General features: G+C 39.4%; 2 protein-coding genes across 3 annotated transcripts in view; one reads left to right on the forward strand and one right to left on the reverse strand.

Moving 5' to 3' along the window:
- The window catches only part of CHP1 (calcineurin like EF-hand protein 1), a 39089-nt gene extending 29263 nt beyond the window's left edge, over positions 1 to 9826 (reverse strand). Inside the window, exons 1-2 of the mRNA XM_054565571.1 lie at positions 9542 to 9826; positions 2172 to 2244 (exon numbers count right to left, since the gene is read on the reverse strand). Coding sequence (XP_054421546.1) covers positions 2172 to 2244; positions 9542 to 9608 — 140 coding nt within the window. The 5' untranslated portion in view covers positions 9609 to 9826. The remainder of the gene's footprint in view (positions 1 to 2171; positions 2245 to 9541) is intronic.
- Positions 9827 to 13124: 3298 nt separating this feature from the next.
- The window catches only part of EXD1 (exonuclease 3'-5' domain containing 1), a 40400-nt gene continuing 36515 nt past the window's right edge, over positions 13125 to 17009 (forward strand). For both annotated transcript variants that reach the window (XM_054565131.1, XM_054565132.1), the window contains exon 1: positions 13125 to 13257. In XM_054565131.1, the coding sequence (XP_054421106.1) occupies positions 13125 to 13257 (133 nt within the window). The remainder of the gene's footprint in view (positions 13258 to 17009) is intronic.

Here is a 17009-nt window from a genome sequence, read left to right on the forward strand (position 1 = left end):
ATAGGCCTTGAACTGAGTTTGGCAGTAAGAGACTGGAGATACTAAATTGCTCTGTATTTAGAAGAATTTAGAGTGTACCAGATAACCTTTAAGGCTGGAGGAGCAGAACAGAAGAAAGGGTCGGGGGAGAAGGGAAGGCAATCTAATAAGATGGCAAGAAGCTAAGATAGCCATTGTCAGGAGGCACAGCCAGTGTGAACTCACTGATAGTTGGTGAGTCCAATGAAATTATTTACATATATATTCTAGTTGTTTACCATATTTTAATCTACACCATGATGGAGATTAAAGAACAGATTTAAGACCTAGTGTTTTGTAAAGCTAGGTATAAAAGAATCAGTTAGATCCAGGTAACCATGAAATCAAGAATTACCCCATCACTTCCTGCCACCTCTTCTCCCACCAAGAATTTGTAGAAACCATCTCTGAGAACAATGGTATTCAATAAATACCTATCAAATGAGTGAGTTAATTCACTGGCATTTTAGGGGTTGAACAAGTCTTAAGTAGATTTTAAGAAGCAGATAATATTAGCTGACATCTGGAAAGTTTTCACCCCTTCCTAAGGATAAAAAGTTCCTTTTACAAAAGCTTTTCCATTGTCTCCCAGAAAATAGTGAAAGTGATTAAAACACATTTACAAATCACTCACTAAAGGAATTAGAACTAATTCGAATCTATATATTTACTTAGTGGTTAAGTCTGAATTTATGAGAAAGATGTAATTCCAAACTGAAGCAAATTATTTAAGTATTAGAGCTGAAGATTTGGAGTATTAGAGCTGAAGAGATTTTTAGTCTGGTGTATTTTTCAAGTGCAAATTTACATAGTCTCTTCAACAAATGTGCTTGGATAAGTGGATATCCACATGCAAAAAAAAAAAAGTTTGACTCTTACATGATATATAAAAAAGATATATAAAATAACTCAAAATGAGTTAAAGACTTAAATATAAGAGGTAAAACTACAAAACTCTTAGAAGACAGCACAGAGGTACATCTTCATGACCTTGGATATGGCAATGGTTTCTTAGCTATGACACCAAAAAAGCACCCACACAAAAAGAAAAGTCAGATAAATTGGATTTTATCAAAATTAAAACTTTTATGCTTCAAAGAACACTATAAAGAGTGAAAAGACAATCCACAGAATTGGAGAAAATATTTGCAAATCATGTATCTGAAAAGGGTCTAATAGCTAGAATATAAAAAGAACCCCCTCAACTCAACAACAAAAAGACAAACCAATTAAACAATAGTCAAAAGACATGAATAGGCATTTCGCCAAAGAAGATATACAAATGATTAACCAGCACATGAAAAGAATGCTCAGCATGATTTGTCATTACGGAAATACAAATCAAAACCACAATGATGTATCACTCGCACCCACCTGAATAATTAGAATAGACTTTCATGTGACTCCGATAAGACAACTACGAATAGGAAATGATATAGCATTACACTACTCTGAAATCATACACTTATTCTAGACCAGTGGCACTTTTGACATTTAGGGCAGAATAATTCTTTATTGTGGGAGGATGTCCTGTGCACCGTAGGATGCCTAACAGCGCTCCTCTACCCACTAGACAAGAGTAGCATTCTTCAATCATGACAATTAAAAATGTCTCCAGACATTTTGTCACCTGGGGCAAAACAGCTCTCAGTTGAGGTCCAATGCTCTAGATGAAAATACCGAACATCTTATCTAACATTAAAACATAAAGTGACGTACCTAGGGTTATGGGTTGTGTTCGGAAATAGGAGAGACGACAAAACAACCTGACCCTATCTTGGATTACAATGGGTCAACCTTCTAAATGCTAATATCCTTGGAAAAGAGCTGTGTGAAAACTCAAGCAGAGAGAACTGAAATTCTCAAAAGTATATCCTTAGGACCAGAACAATGGCCACACAAACTAAGGCGAACTGGAGTAAAGCAACAAGCACCTAGTGATAAACATAAAGTTATATGTTTATGTTTATATAAAGTTAGGTTTATCACTAGTGTTCTGCTTATTTAACTTCCTTTTGGATTAATGATGGTCAAACACAGGTGAAGAAATAGTCCCTGCTCTCTGCATGCTAGATGCCTATCGTATCTACCTTTGGGACAAAGGCAGCTAGCTATTCAGAAAATGACAGAACATAAAGAAAAGAACTGCCTACCTGAGAGTCCCATTCTCTCCTTTGTCCAGGCTGGTGAATCGGCTGTAGAGGCGGGTGATCTGACTGTGGGAAACTGAAGAATACAAAATTAGTCCCAGATGGAGAAGTCACCCTCCACTCAAACTGACCCCTGTGGCCCTTTGGAAGCCAGCTGTTTTTCTGGACTGAGCCCACCACGAATTAAATGCCTCCCAGTGAGCAAAATGGGGAAATGACTCAACTAACTCATCCCTAGAGTGTCAAAGGAAAAACCTTAAAAGCTAAAGAATGAAAGGAATTAGAAAATAAACTAAATCAAGATCAAAATTAACTCTCAGGAATGAAGTCAAGGCTTAATTAAGACTAGGTGTTACAGTAAATGTCAGGTAGTAAAGATTTAACAACACAAAGCCAATTTTAGTTTAAAAGGAAATTGGGAAACTTTTACCTTTCAGTCCCCTCACTTAGAGACTATGAAAATGCGTGCTTTGATTAAAAACATACTTATTAATCAGTCTGAGGTTTCAGGCAGGCAGGCTCCCTGGGTAGGGAACTTGTACTGAATTTAAGACTGGGGCACTCAGATTCTATTTTTAAAATCTGGTTTACTCCTGCACTAAGCATTAGTGGCTTTATCTTTTCCCTCAGTACTGATCTTTCCCTCAGTAAAAGATCACCACAGCCTTGGATCAGCCTCTTTTCTGTGATGGCATGAGCTCCACTAAGTTCCCAGTAAAGGAATGGGTTCCAAGAAAGTAAATTAGGCAATTTGTAAAATTGTCATGTTATCATCATATGACATCTACAAAGAACCTATTTTGCTCCTTATTTTGGATTAACTCAGGCACGGGCTGACAATTAAAATGAGGTAATAAATGCACAATAAAACTTTGAAAAATGTAAAAAGGAATTTCTGGGAAATAGTTTAGTCTCCTGGCAGACTGGAGGTAGGAGGGGGGGGAAGGTATCAAAGGAGAAAAGACAAAGAGGGTGTGGCAAGTGGGGACTTTGTCCCAGGTTGTACCTTCAGGGGCTTAAAGGGGTGGCTGAATGAGTTCTGATAATTGTCCCTCTCTCCCCTGCTCCTGAAACAAAAATTTACTTGCAGTTTTAGGAACAATGGGACAAAGTAAACAGGGGCACAGCAGGAGAATCAGGAAATGAGTGGCCCAAAGCTAGGCTGAGAGAACACACTGGGTACAGCTGTGACTGCTTCGGCATCAGAGAGCAGGAAGCGGAGGAGGCCGAATCATGCCCAGCCGGCACAAAGCCAGCCAGGGTCCAGGCACTTCGGGTGCAGGCACGGAGGAAGCATCGTGGACCTTTCTGCCTGCCAGGCAGGTGTAGAGTACACTCCTGTGCGGGTCAGGTTGACAGAATGATTCCATTTGCAGTGCCAAGGCTTACCCGTGAGGGGTGAGTGAACAGGCCTGCGGAGTGAACTGAGCGAGTACATGAGAAGGAAGGGCTTGCCAAGACGGCAAGTGGCAAATACTCCGCGTTTGTTATTACCATCGTGAGGTAAGGATTTACATCATAAGCCTGAAGGTATAGCTTTACTACTGCACTAATTAATCTCCACCTTTCTCCTGACTCTGCCAGCCACAGCCCGTTTTCTTCAGGAACCTGATGAATTTACCCTAGCATCGGCCTCGGGCCTCAAAGCCTTCTCTAACACTCAAGTTCCTTTTAGTTTAACAACATTAATTAGTTAGCGAATTACTAACTTGCCCAAAATATTTTTTGAAAAAGCAAAATTTGCTCACAATCTCAACAGCACTGTTTTCATTTCTTCATATCCCATCTAATATCCGTCACTTGTCTACAAAGGTATGATAGCTTACTTCTCATTTATTAATTCATAATTTTTCTATATTGCTTTGCAGTCCTTTTTAATAACTGCATAATATTTAGTCCACTGGATTGGTTTTTTAGTAGAGTGGTATATATTTCAGATTGCTTTTAACAAGGAAATCATTCAAACTGAAAAGTCTCTGTAGCAACTGAGTTCCCCAGCCTCTCTTGCCAGAGGCAAACACTATTACCAGCTTCTTCGCGAATTTTTCTAGAAATTCCACATGCATATAAATAATCACGTATAGTGATTTATACAATTTTAAAATTGGAAGGAATGTTGTCATCTAGTCCAACCTCTTCAACTTATAAATGAACCATCAGCTTACCTTTCTAATCTAGATCACTAGCTGAAAGAACTGGGCGCTTAAACCTCTTACAGTATGATTTTTAAAATTCCCTTAGTAAGTACTGGTATGGCATTTACACCCCAAATTTCAGAATAAAAGACTAGTTTACGGCTGTTTGAGTTCATAATTTTACCAATGTTAAAAATAAATATGTAAATAAGTAGCCAAACAACCATAAAACTGCTGTCTTTCAGGACAAACTGGGCTATACGTCAACTTTTAACACAACTCAATATGGTTACATCTCAATCTATTTCCTAAATTTCACAACCAATGTTATAATGATAGTTAAAAAGAGCTTTGTTAACACAAGGAGGATGGGGCAAAGGGAGGAAGAAAAGAAAAAGAAGATGGAGGAGGAGGAATAAGAAGAAAACCAAGGTGGGGAGAGGAAGGAAGGAAGGAAGGGAGGGAAGAGGGAAGAGGAGGAAGGGAGGAAAGGGGGAAGGGAGGGAGGAAGGGAAAGTTTTAAAGCTTTAATTTAGGTGCTAAATCCACTGTGACCAAGAATATAAAGCAATCTTCAAGGCACAGGGTTCAGAGCAACTTCAAGAAGCAGAAAGGTATTGGAACTGCCACAAATGAAGGCAAGACAAGTTGCCAGTAAACCATTTTCACCAGAAGGTACTAGGCTAGCCGGCAGGATAGGCAGCACAAACCTCCACAAGTCTTGTAACTCAAAGAAAGTCTCGGAGTTGACAATTACTCTCAGAAGGCTGTGCACATGGACATGTCTTGAATAAAGCTGTATTTTTCTCCACTAATGGGCAAATTATTTTATATTGTTGAAAGATTACTTAGAAGGCCCTGCTAACTTTCAAAACTCTCTGACCTTGTTGCTTTGAGCTCAGAGGAAGAAGCACTTCAGACAAGTGCCAAACACTAAGAAGGAATGGCAGAGGGAAAAATAAAAATGAAAAGGGAGGAAGAAAAACAGGTATTTTGCCCTTGCCCTTGCCCTTACCCCAAATCTTAATGCAGGAGAACAGACTGATAACCTAGGGAAAGCATACAACTGCAACCAAAGGTACCTTTAGATAAAAGATTGATGTATTAAACTCTGCACTCTTAACCATTTCCCCTGAACACTCCACACCCCAGCATTTCCCCTGACAAGAGAACTCCAAGAGCTGATCTACTCTGTTAGGGAACCTAAAAAATAAAAGAAACTTAAAAGACATTACAAAAACAAAAAAACCCCAAAGACCCAAACAACCTTTTTACAATTGGGGAAATTTGAATATAGACTGAATGGTGGATAGTATAATAGAATTATTGTCAACTTTCTCAGGTCCGATAGTAGGACTGTGGCAATGTAAGGAAAATCCCTATTCATGCAGAAGTATTTAGGGATGAAGAGTTCTGATATCTGACTTTCAACTAGATCATTAAAAACTATGTATAACTAGATAAAGTAAATATAGCATAATGTTAACAACTATTTTAACTTTTTTTTGTATTTGGAAATTTTCATTATATGTTGGTGGGGAGTACAGAGATGTACAATTCACTTAACCCCAAACCAGCTACAAGTGTTAAGTTATATTATGTGCATTTCTATTTCAACAGACGGATGTATATATTCTGATATTTATTCAGGCATTGTATTAATATGTTTCACTTCTTATTTACACAATTTGTCTTAAGTGATTTTGGAACTTAATTTTTTTCCTTACTTGAATCTAACTGGTTTTTCTTTTTTTCACTTTATTTTTCATTTACAGTTGACATTCAATATTATTTTGTATGAGTTTCATTAGTTGTATTTGTATAGCACAGTGGTGAGACAATCATATACTTTACAAAGTGTTCCCCCTGATATTTCAAGTACCCACCTGGCACTGTACAGAGTTATTATGATATTATTGACTATATTCCCTATGCTGTACTTTATATCCCTATGATTATTTCATGGTTAGAGCCAATTTGCAGTTCTTAATTCCTTCACTTCACCCAGCCTCCCAAAATGCGCTCCTCTGGAAGCCACCAGTCTATTCTCTGTATCTATGAGTCTGTTTCTATTTTGTTTATTTTGCTCTTTAGGTTCCACATATAAGGGAAACCATATGGTATTTGCCTTTCTCTGTCTTATTTCACTTAGCAAAATACCCTCTAGGATTATACATGCTGTTGCAAATGTTAAGATTTCATTCTTTTTTATGACTAAGCAATACTCCATTTTGTGTGTGTTGTGTGTGTGTGTGTGTTTGTGTGTGTGTATCACATTTTTTTTATCCATTTATCTATTCATGGGCACTTGGGTTGCTTCCATATCTTGGCTATTGTAAATAACGCTGCAATGAAAATAGAAGTGCATATATTCTAAATGGCTATTTTTTAAAAAAGTGGTTTTTAAATTATTGAGTTTAGAGTGAGAGAGAAGAAGGGATAAAGGAAGGGAGAGAGAGAGAGACACTGATTTGTTGTTCCACCTATTTATGCATTCACTGGTTGATTCTTGTATGGGAAATGACTCAACTAACTCAGTATCAAAGGCGGAAATTTAAAAGCTAAAGAATGAAAGTAATTAGAAAATAAACTAAATCAAGAACAATCAAAATTAACCCTCAAGAATGAAGTCTAGGCTTAATTAAGACTAGGTGTTATCAGTAATTCTTACCTAAAATTACTTCCCTAGAATCACTTAAATTTCAAATGCTGGCTAAACTAGGGATAAATTAATTCTAATCAATTTAGACAGGAAAAATTGTTTAAATTTTTCATTGATTGTAATTTAAAGTCAGTTTGCCTCAATTATGCTACGTTTTCTTACAGGCAAAGGGAAGAGTGAAATGTCTTATACTTGTGCTTAATTTGAAGTGTTTCTGACTGATAGTTACCCAAACTAAGAAGCAGATGAAAATGGACAAATTCCACCTCTCTACCCCATCTTCAGGTATCTGTTGTTTTTATTCTTCTAAACCTTTTATATCATGCTAAAATTACTGCTTTAAAAATCAACCCTGCAATAATATTCTAATAACTATGTATGGTGTCAGGTGGATACTAGACATATTGGGGTGATTACTTCATAAATTATATAAATTACTATTTATATAATATATGTAACTAATATATGTCAACTGTAATTGAAAACTTTTGAAATTATTTTAAAAAATAAAATAAAATAAACTCTGTTGATGGACACTAACTGCATAAACTGATAGCTCAACTCCCAGGGAGGAGGAATAACCATGCAGCAGTCTGGGGGATAAAGCTCTTGGAAGTCATGAGAAATGCCTTAAGTTAATTTATCCAAATGTAATCTGTTCACACATGAATCATGGCCCAATTCCTATCCTCCACAAAGCCAGCCCACGTGGCTTCCTTGAGTTCTGCACAATTTCAGTAATCTTGTGTCCTGATGCTAATCCTAATTCTTGTGGGCTTATCTCCACCACCAAGTTGTGGGTGTCTTTTGTCACCAATTGCTGGGAATACCTAGCACAGTACTGAACACAGACTTTGCAGAAATTCAGTAAGTATTTGCTTCATTAGTCTTTCTGACTCAGTACATACATTTGCACTGGTTGTGTTAAGACTCTCCCTCAGGCTTGGTTCACTTTTTGGTAACAAGGAAAACAGCTCTTCCAGGAGGATTTGGTCCTGCGTTTCCAGAAGTCATACTGTAAAATAACCTAGAGTCCTGTAGCACCCAGGCCCTTTTCCTTTGGTCGAATGTAAATAAATCAGAATGGGATTACCATTTCCTTTGAGGCAAAAAACAGCTTTTTCCATCCTCACTAAGCTTTACACTTCCTCATTAATGTGACTTTTTATTTTAAGCACAAGCGCTTTAACTCCGGTGTCACCTAGGACCTAACATAGTTCTTATATTTCCAAGAGCAGCTAGGGATCGTGGCCACAAAATGTAATAAAATGCTTGACCAGAAAGTCAAGTAGCCAAACAAATACTGCACATTATAAACAGCTAATTACTTCCTGTCATTCATCCAAAATCATGAAAAGGATAGCAATGGTATATGCTGAGCCCATCATTGTTAGTTTTTATGGAGAAGCGTTAACGGCCATGTGGTAGGGGATGATGAAAGAAGTAAAACACTCCGACAAGGACTGGGGCTAAATAACAGCCCTTCCAACTTGAAGGTTCTAGAAAGTTTAATTTGTCAGAAAGCACTGGACAGCATTTAATTCATCTCAGGCCACACTGCCTGCGTAATTCTGTAGTTTCTCAGTATACCCCAATATTACCTGCATCTAAGCCACTGAGTTACTTACTGGTCACTTCACTATCAAAGACAGATATGGTGAAGAGAGAAATCTCAGGTACTTACATAACTCGTGTAAAATACAAGAGTCATAATGGATTATGGAGAATAGAAAATACCATATGCATTATCAAGGACTATACCAATGTATGTGATGTTGTTTTACGGAGCTTTGAATTCCCAAAGCCCTATTGCCCCTTTGTTCAGGTTAATGAAAAAGACATTGGACTATAAAAAATCAGCTCCTAGTATAAATTCACACAGATTTTTGGAGCACCTCCAGTTTCCATGGTGACTGCATAAAGTACAGCAGCACAGTAGAAATCAATATATCTGAAATCGGGACAGTAAGCATCTTCAGAGTAAGTAAAAACCGGTGGCCACTGTATCCATGCTTTTTCTCCACAAGTTCAGAAGGAGTCATACTCTCAGATCCCTGATTTTTTCAAGGTCTCCTGTCACTGGGTCCCATCTTTCAAAGTCTTACTATACGATCTGACTTTCTGTGGGTTTCTTTTATTCCCCCCTCCCAGTTGTGGCAAGAATATGTTTGTGGTTTCCCACAGATGTCAGTGGTTTTAAATCCTTGCCCAGAAAGGGATTTTGTCTTCTACAGGATCAATCTGGAATTCCTGAATTTCAGGTTGGTGAGAAGATACAGGAGGTCCTTTCCTTAGCTGGGAGAGGAGAAATGAGCGGTGTTTGTGCTCTGCAAGTAATCGCGACTCCTGCCTTTGAGGCAAAGGACAGCCACCGCAAGAGCCCGAACCCCGCTCCGGGTAGATGTAGCTGGAAGAACAGGTTCTCCAGCTCTCGGCCCCGAAGCTCCAGCGCTAGAGGCTGATTAGGACCTCCTCAACCTCCAGGTACCCCAACTCCAGACCTCAGCGGTAGCAGCCCTCATCCTGATGCCAGCCGGAGGCGCCCAGTCGCGTTCCCACCCCCTACGCGAACTCACAGCCAGTCTCCTTCTTGATCTCTTCAAGCTCTTCGTCCCGCAGTAACGTGGAGGCCCGAGACCCCATCACCGAGCTGGGAGAGCTCCTTTCGGGAGCTGGCGCGCCAGAAGGGAGGGCGGTAGCTGGAGGGAAGGAGGAGAAAGAGGAAAGGCCAGGGGTTAAGAAGGGAGAGGGCAGCGTATCCACCACGGCCTGGGGAGGGTACCCAAGGGTGTTGCAAGTACGGGGGCGGCCTCGAGGGTGGCCAATCAGGATCGAGGCTGAGCCCGGCGCAGGAGACGACGTCGGCTCTCCTAGCTCCGGCCCCAGAATGAATCACCCGGGCACGGAGCCGGGTCGCGCTAGAGATAGACCCCGCCCCCGGAATTGTGATGCAACAGGGCAATGCCACTCTGGCTCTCGCAAACGCAATTAAAGGGGCAATGTCATTGACTCACTTTATAACACACCAACCCTGCGACAGGCAGCCCGTAGCCAAGCAGTTTCTCACAGAACTCTATCACAGAAATCCCACCCTACGGGTAGCAGTTGGCGCAGAAAAACAATAAAAATAGATAAAACGTTGCTTGGGGGAGCTTTAGGGTGTGTCTCCTGGGAAGTGCATGCTGGGAGTCGCACTTGCTCATTTTTTCCGAGCGGCCCTGTCTCCTCCTGGCCGCTGGGGGCGCTGGGGAATCAGCCTCCGGGCCACGCGCTGATTTGGCTCTTCAGGAAACAGCTGGACATCTCGGTGGGCCTCCTCCAGGCGCCGTTGAGCTGAACGGATTCCCTGTGCTCCATACGTTTTACCGGTCCCTAAAAAACCGCCATCGCGGGCTTGGAACTCTCCCAGAGTTCTCCGTTAACAGCAGCTCCGTTTTAAAGTTCAAGACTAAAGCTGGAGGAATTCACCATTTGGCGAAAATTGGAACAGGACTTCCCAAATTTACCTCGGATAAAAACCCCTAACGGCAGTGAAGAGTGAATTCCTAGCGTATGGCTCGCCTTTTATTTGTAGTTTCTTCTTATTTTGCCTTAAAAATGAGTAATTTTGCACTTTATTCTTATGACATACTTTTAGTGTTGTTTTGAAAACAACACTACTCGTTTAATTAGTATACCCTCTGAGGTGAACTACAAGTAGTTCTTTTCCTGTGTCTTCAATGCCTTTTGAGACCCGCGTCACACACACCTCAAGTGTTTTGTTTTTCTTTTTTAAAGTTGTAAACATTGATTTTGAGAGAGAGGCGCCCACACACACACATCAATTGCCTGTTCCACTTATTTATGCATTCATTGGTTGATTATTGTATGTGCCCTGACCCCCTGGGATCAAGCCTGCAACCTTCCCCACCTTGGCGTAACTGAGCTAGTGGGCCAGGGCTTGAGTGTTGTTTTGTGGACACACATGTGACACACGGAATCAAATTTTCATCGCTATCACTTAATACCTATGCACTAGGAGACCCTTAGCAAGCTGCCCAATTTAACTTGGGTTATTAGTTTCAACCTTCACTGAAGGCTTCGATGGCTTAGCATGAGACCTAGGTTCTGGACTCACTGAGTCTTCTTCATTACTGATTTGCTCTTGCTGGACCTAGTGATGTCTACCTTCATATAGTGTGACGTTTTCGATATGCTCTTCTAGAAGCTGCCGGAGTTTCATTTTAATCTTGCGAGTATGGTTATGGTAAAAAAAATCTTGGTATCAGCCACATGAATGTCCCTTTTCTGAGCCTGTCTTGAAACCCATCTCTAGATTCTAACCTGAGTTCTTCCTAATCTTGAATCTTTCCGTTTGCAGATGTCGTCAGTCAAGGCTTTCTTTGCTTTGTGTTAATGTTTTCTTTTTCTTCTTCTGACTTTAACATTTCTTAAGTATCCTTACTTTCCAAGCATTTCACAAAGTTTTATTCCTTATCTTTTAAAAATATAGATTAATTTTTTGTCTTTATTAAGGATGGATTTTCCAGTTTTGTGTCCTTTTGTTTCTGTGAAAATTACCCTTTTGCCTACTGGATTGACTTAAAAAAAAGAAGAATGATTTTTCTCAGACCCTTTGGTGACTTAATGTTCTCTGGATGTTTGACACTTGGTCGGTCTTGTCCTAGACTACACATAACCTCCACTAGGTTCAGGTTCCATTACCTTCTGAATGTGTGACTTTGGGCAGGTGTCTTAAAATATTTAAGCCTCAGTTTCTGCATGTGTAAATTAGGTAATGGTGGTTGTAGGCCACAAATAACATTTGTAAAAGCACTCCACCCAGGGGTGTCCAACCTGTGGCCCGTAGGTTGCGTGTGGCCCAGGATGGCTAGCAATGCAGCCCAACACAAAATCATAAATTTACTTAAAACATTATGAGATGTTTTTGTGATTACATGTTGCAGTGTATTTAATGTATGGCCCAAGACAACTCTTCTTCTTCCAGTGTGGCCCAGAGATGCCAAAAGTTTGGACACCCCTGCTAGACCTTAAAATATAAAAATATAGTTTATTTATATAGCTTAAATTACTGTGTGTCTTCTCACCTTCTTCCTAGTTCATTATGCCTTAATTATTCCATCAGTGTTTTGTTAAAGTAAATTGTAAATTCAGTGGTTGACTATTCCTAATTTGGCAAAGGCAAGCAGCTTTTAAATTTAAACAACCATAGAGGAAAATTTATCTGGGGTTCTAAATACAAGAACATCTGAATAACAGGATTCTAAAAGATATCAAAAAGGATTCATCTTTTAATTTACAGTATTAAACTAAAAAATGAATGTTTACTATGAATGATACTTATGTCTACAAGATAAAGTTTTTCTTTGTACAATTATGCATTATCATTCTTTGTAATAAGCATGCATCGTTTTCACAAAAACAGTTGAATTTTACAAAAGTAGTGTATGGCATGTGGCAGTTTAATATGTCAGGCTGCACATGACTGGTGGTGATAATATGGCAGCCCAGTGCCTGAGCTGTGGCCAGGGTGGGATGGAATGGCCCTTGCAGTGACATGGTTGCTGGAGTGGTAATGGATGAATTGTGATAGTTCTGAGTCACTTATTATTTGGTTGGTAAAAATGTCAAACTCTGGAAATGTACTAATCTTCAAGAGGCTAGATCCAGGGGAGGGTAGGTCACAGACTTTTCAGGGTAAACAGTTTATTACAGAATGTGTCACAAATGTTTGTTAGTATCAATTTTTGTTCACTTGTTTTTTTTGTTTTTTTGGATTGGTATTAAAAAGATATAAGTGTGTGCCATTAAAAAGCCTCTAAATGTTGTGCTTTCATTTATCAAAGGAAGGAAAGGTGGTATTACCACATTTTATAGACAAAGAAGCCAACCAAGCCTACCTTGCTCTAAGTCCTGTGGTTTTCAGTTTCCCGTGTAAATATTAGAGTTCGTGTAAAAGCGATCTTTTTCTCATTTTCATTCTAAAAAATGAACAAAACTGAATTACTCTCATAGTTTTAATTTTCTTGTCCCTTCCAGGAATGGGGAAAGGGAGGGAGGGAAAGCCCATCTGTCCAAAATATTTTAAAAACTCATAGATCTCTTTTATTTTCAAGTGCTTAGAAGATTACTTGAAGATTGCTTTTGGAATCAAAAAACATGGATCTCAGCAGTGACTACCATTTCCTCAATCAGATTTTGTGGAGAAGGGTGAAACTCACATTGGTCTGTGGCATCTTTGAGGGAGTGCTCCAGCATGTGGACCCTAACAAGATTGTTGTCCTGAAGAAAGGTCTCTTGTTATTTCTCATACTCTTCTGCCATTTAAGAGGTTAATAACTGAGTTTGGTGATGACTCTGGGCTCCACCGGGATCATTAGTAGGCCTTATTCCTATTTTAGGCAAGGGGTAAGTGGAAGATTAGAATGCTGGTTTCCCTAACAGAGCAGCCTAGCTGCATATGATACTTTGTCCCCATTTCTATACTTTTATTGACATGATAATGGACAGTTTCAACATAGAGAGTTTTTTAACTGGGTAGTTCTTTTCATTTTTCTCCATATACATCTTGAAATTATAAATAACCTTTCCATTAGATAAAATTACTTTTGGCTTCAACAGACAAATTCACAAAGACACTTATTTTTCTCGTGCAAGAAGAAATCCATAGGTAGATAGGCTGCTTAGGAATAGTGTAGATGTCAGGAGGGACCCAGTGTCTTGTGCTCCTGCTCTGCCATCTCAGTGATTATCTGTTGGGTTGGCCAAAAAGTGTTTAGTGTTTTCCATTAAAAAAAGATTCATTTTTCATTTTCACCAATAACTTTCTTGATTTGGATATTTTGAGTATGTCAGCTATCTCCTACTATGTGTCTCTAGTGGGTAGAGGCCTGGGGTGCTGCTAAACATCTTCCAGTGCATAAGACAGCTCCACAGCAGTGAATTATTTGGCCAAAATGTCCGCCAGGAAACTTCGCATACCACTTTTGACACATTTGATCAGTCACAGCACCTTCTCCATACACTGCACAATTATTTTATTGAATTTCAGTTGCATTTTTACCTTTCTTGAAATAAAGCATATTATGCCAAAAGTTTTGCATATCTTCTTCCATCTTCAATATTTAAATTGCTGCACAAAAATCTACCAATCTTGGTAAGTTTTTTTAAAAAAGATTTTATTTATTTTTAGAGAAGAGAAAGGAGGGAGAAAGAGAGGGAGAGAAACATCAATGTGTGATTGCATCTTGTGCACCCCATGCTGGGGACCTGGCCTGCAACCCAAGGATGTACCCTACACTGGGAATCAAACCAGTGACACTTTGGTTTGCAGGCCAGCACTCAATCCACTAAGCCACACCAGCTGATGCTGGTAAGTTTATTTTAAGTGCACACTTATATGACAGCTACATACAATCTAACAAAATAGTTTTGAACGAAGTTAAAGACCACTAAGCACTACTAGAGCTATCATATGGAACAAACTAATTTTTGGCCAACCCAATATTATTCTCATGATAATAAAATAGCCTCTACAGCTGACAGCTTCCCAGCTTCATTTCTGGTTTATTATAAAGGATACAACTCAGGAACAGCCAAATGGAAGAGATGCATAGGGCAAGGTATGTGGGAAGGGGCTCGGAGTTTTCATGCCGTGCTCTGGGTTCTCCTGGATCCTCCATGTGTTCACCTTAAAGCTACAATATGTAGTTTTTTATTCACCTAGAATATTGACTTGCTAGGGTAGTTGTTTTCCTGGCATGATAAATTTCAAGTTCACAATTAAAACATGCATAAAGGGCATTTGAGAGATTAATGTTAATGTTAAGCCATATTATGACTTTTGTGGGCTAGGATTAATTCACTCGGTAACCATTTATTGATAGTTTTATATCCCAGCCACTGTGCAGGGTACCAGGGATACAGATAAGAATAACTGTACTAAAAAAACTTAGTCTAGTAAGGAGATATAAACAAGTAGTTATACGGTAATACAGTGTGATATCCTCTCTGATAAAGGGACGCACAAGATGTTGTGGAAACACAAAGGTTCAGCTACCCGTAATTTAGATCTGAGAGTGGTAGGGTTAATACAGTGGGGAAGGCTTCCCTAAAGGAGGAACTGATGGCAGAACTTTATTCAGATGAGTAGGAATTATCTGGATGGGAAGAAAGGGGAAGGCTGTTTTAAGCCATTGGTCCTCAAACTTTATCTGTGCATCAGAATAACCTGGAAGACTTGTTATTTTAAGGTCTGGGATAGGGATCAAAATTTACATTTCTGACAAGTTTCCAGATGTTGCTGATGCTGTACTGGGGAACACTTTGAGAGAACTATTTTAAGCAGAAGTAGCAGCATGTACAAAAATATAGAGACATGAAAATTTGCTGCATTTAGAAAATCTAAGTAAATTTCAGTGTGAAGATGAGAGAAATATGGTTGGAGAAGTAGGCATGGATAAATTAGAAGGACCTTACGTGTCATAGCATTTGGACACTTCCAAGAGCAATGTGGAACAATCTGAAAAATTTTTAAGTGAGAGGCATAAGAGTTTTCAAGTTAGGTGCTTGAAATTTTAAATGCTGGTCATTAGGAACCATGCTCAGGTGCTAGGAACAGATTTGCTTCCAGGGGCTTAAACAAACGAGGAGTTTATTCTCCCTTGTAAAATAAGGCAGACATCCCCAGCCTATTATGACATTCCCCAAAGTTGGCAGGGATCTGGGATTTGAGATTTTTCATCTTTTCTGCTCTGCCATCTTTAGCACATGGCTTCGAAACTCGGAGTTACAGACAGGAGGAAGAGGAAATACAGGGAAAAGGGTATTCCCAGCTGAGTCAGTCCGCTTAAAGAGATGCCCTGGAAGTCCAGGAAGACACCACTCTCTGCAGGGAGACTGAGCATGTTCCTAGCCTGAATAAATGGTTTTGAGTAGCCAACGATTACTAAATGCTTCTTGCTTGTTCAACAAAGCCTTCAGTCCAGATGAAAATTTTTTTAAAAGATTTTATTTATTTTTAGATAGAGGGAGAAAGAGAGGGAAAGAAACATCAATGTGTGGTTGCCTCTTGCATGCCCCCCTACTGGGAACCTGGCCCGCAGCCCAGGCACGTGCCTGACTGGGAATTGAACCAGCGACCCTTTGATTTACAGGCTAGTACTCAGTCCACTGCGCCACACCGTCCAGGGACATGTGAAATATTTTGGTAAATTTCTATCTTGTCTTTAATGACAGATTTATGTAGTGGACATAATAAGTCTGGTATATCATATATACAGTTTTTCAGTTAACACTATTACAAGCATTTTCTCATTTAACAGCTGCTGTGAGCATTTCCATTTAGAAAAATAACACCATATTGTAGACCTGAAATCTAAACTCCTAAGTCCCTTATCTCTTCAGAGACGAGCCATGTATTTGGATGAGGAATTGGATTATTGTCCCTGCCCATTAATATTTTTGAGCATGTAGCATGACATGAATGTGGACCTTAGAAATAGTAAGCTGCCTTAAAGTTTTTCTGGAGTTAGGTGGAATAAAAGTCAGTGGAAATGTAGTAAGTAGATATAATACTTAGTCCCAAAGGCCTTAGCATATTCTTGGAAGAAGTTTAAATTTTTATTTATTACTGATTTTTAGAGAGAGAGGGGGGACAGGGAGAGAGAGAGAAACATCAATTTGTTGTTCCACTTGTTTGTGCATTCATTGGTTGATTCTTACATGTGCCCTGACCAGAGGATCAAACCCACAACGTTGGTGTATTGGGATGATGATGCTCTAACTGAGCTACCCAGCCAGGGCTTCTTTGGAGTAGTTTAAATTGCAGTGTACTACTACTTCTGTCCTTTTAGTTTCTCTGAGGTTCCCTCTCTTACTATTACTACTTTTTAAATCCTCATGTGAGGACATGCTTATTAATTTTAGAGAGGAGGAAAGGGAGGGAGAGAGAGAAGGAGAGAAACTCAATGTGAGAGAAGCATCGATTAGTTGCCTCTTGTACATGCTCTAAAGAGGGACCAAACCTGCAATGTAGATGCATAT

Source organism: Pteronotus mesoamericanus, unplaced genomic scaffold (genome assembly GCF_021234165.1).
Source record: "Pteronotus mesoamericanus isolate MK-2021 breed Mesoamerican mustached bat unplaced genomic scaffold, CSHL_Meso_final contig_164, whole genome shotgun sequence".
Lineage (NCBI taxonomy): Eukaryota > Metazoa > Chordata > Mammalia > Chiroptera > Mormoopidae > Pteronotus > Pteronotus mesoamericanus.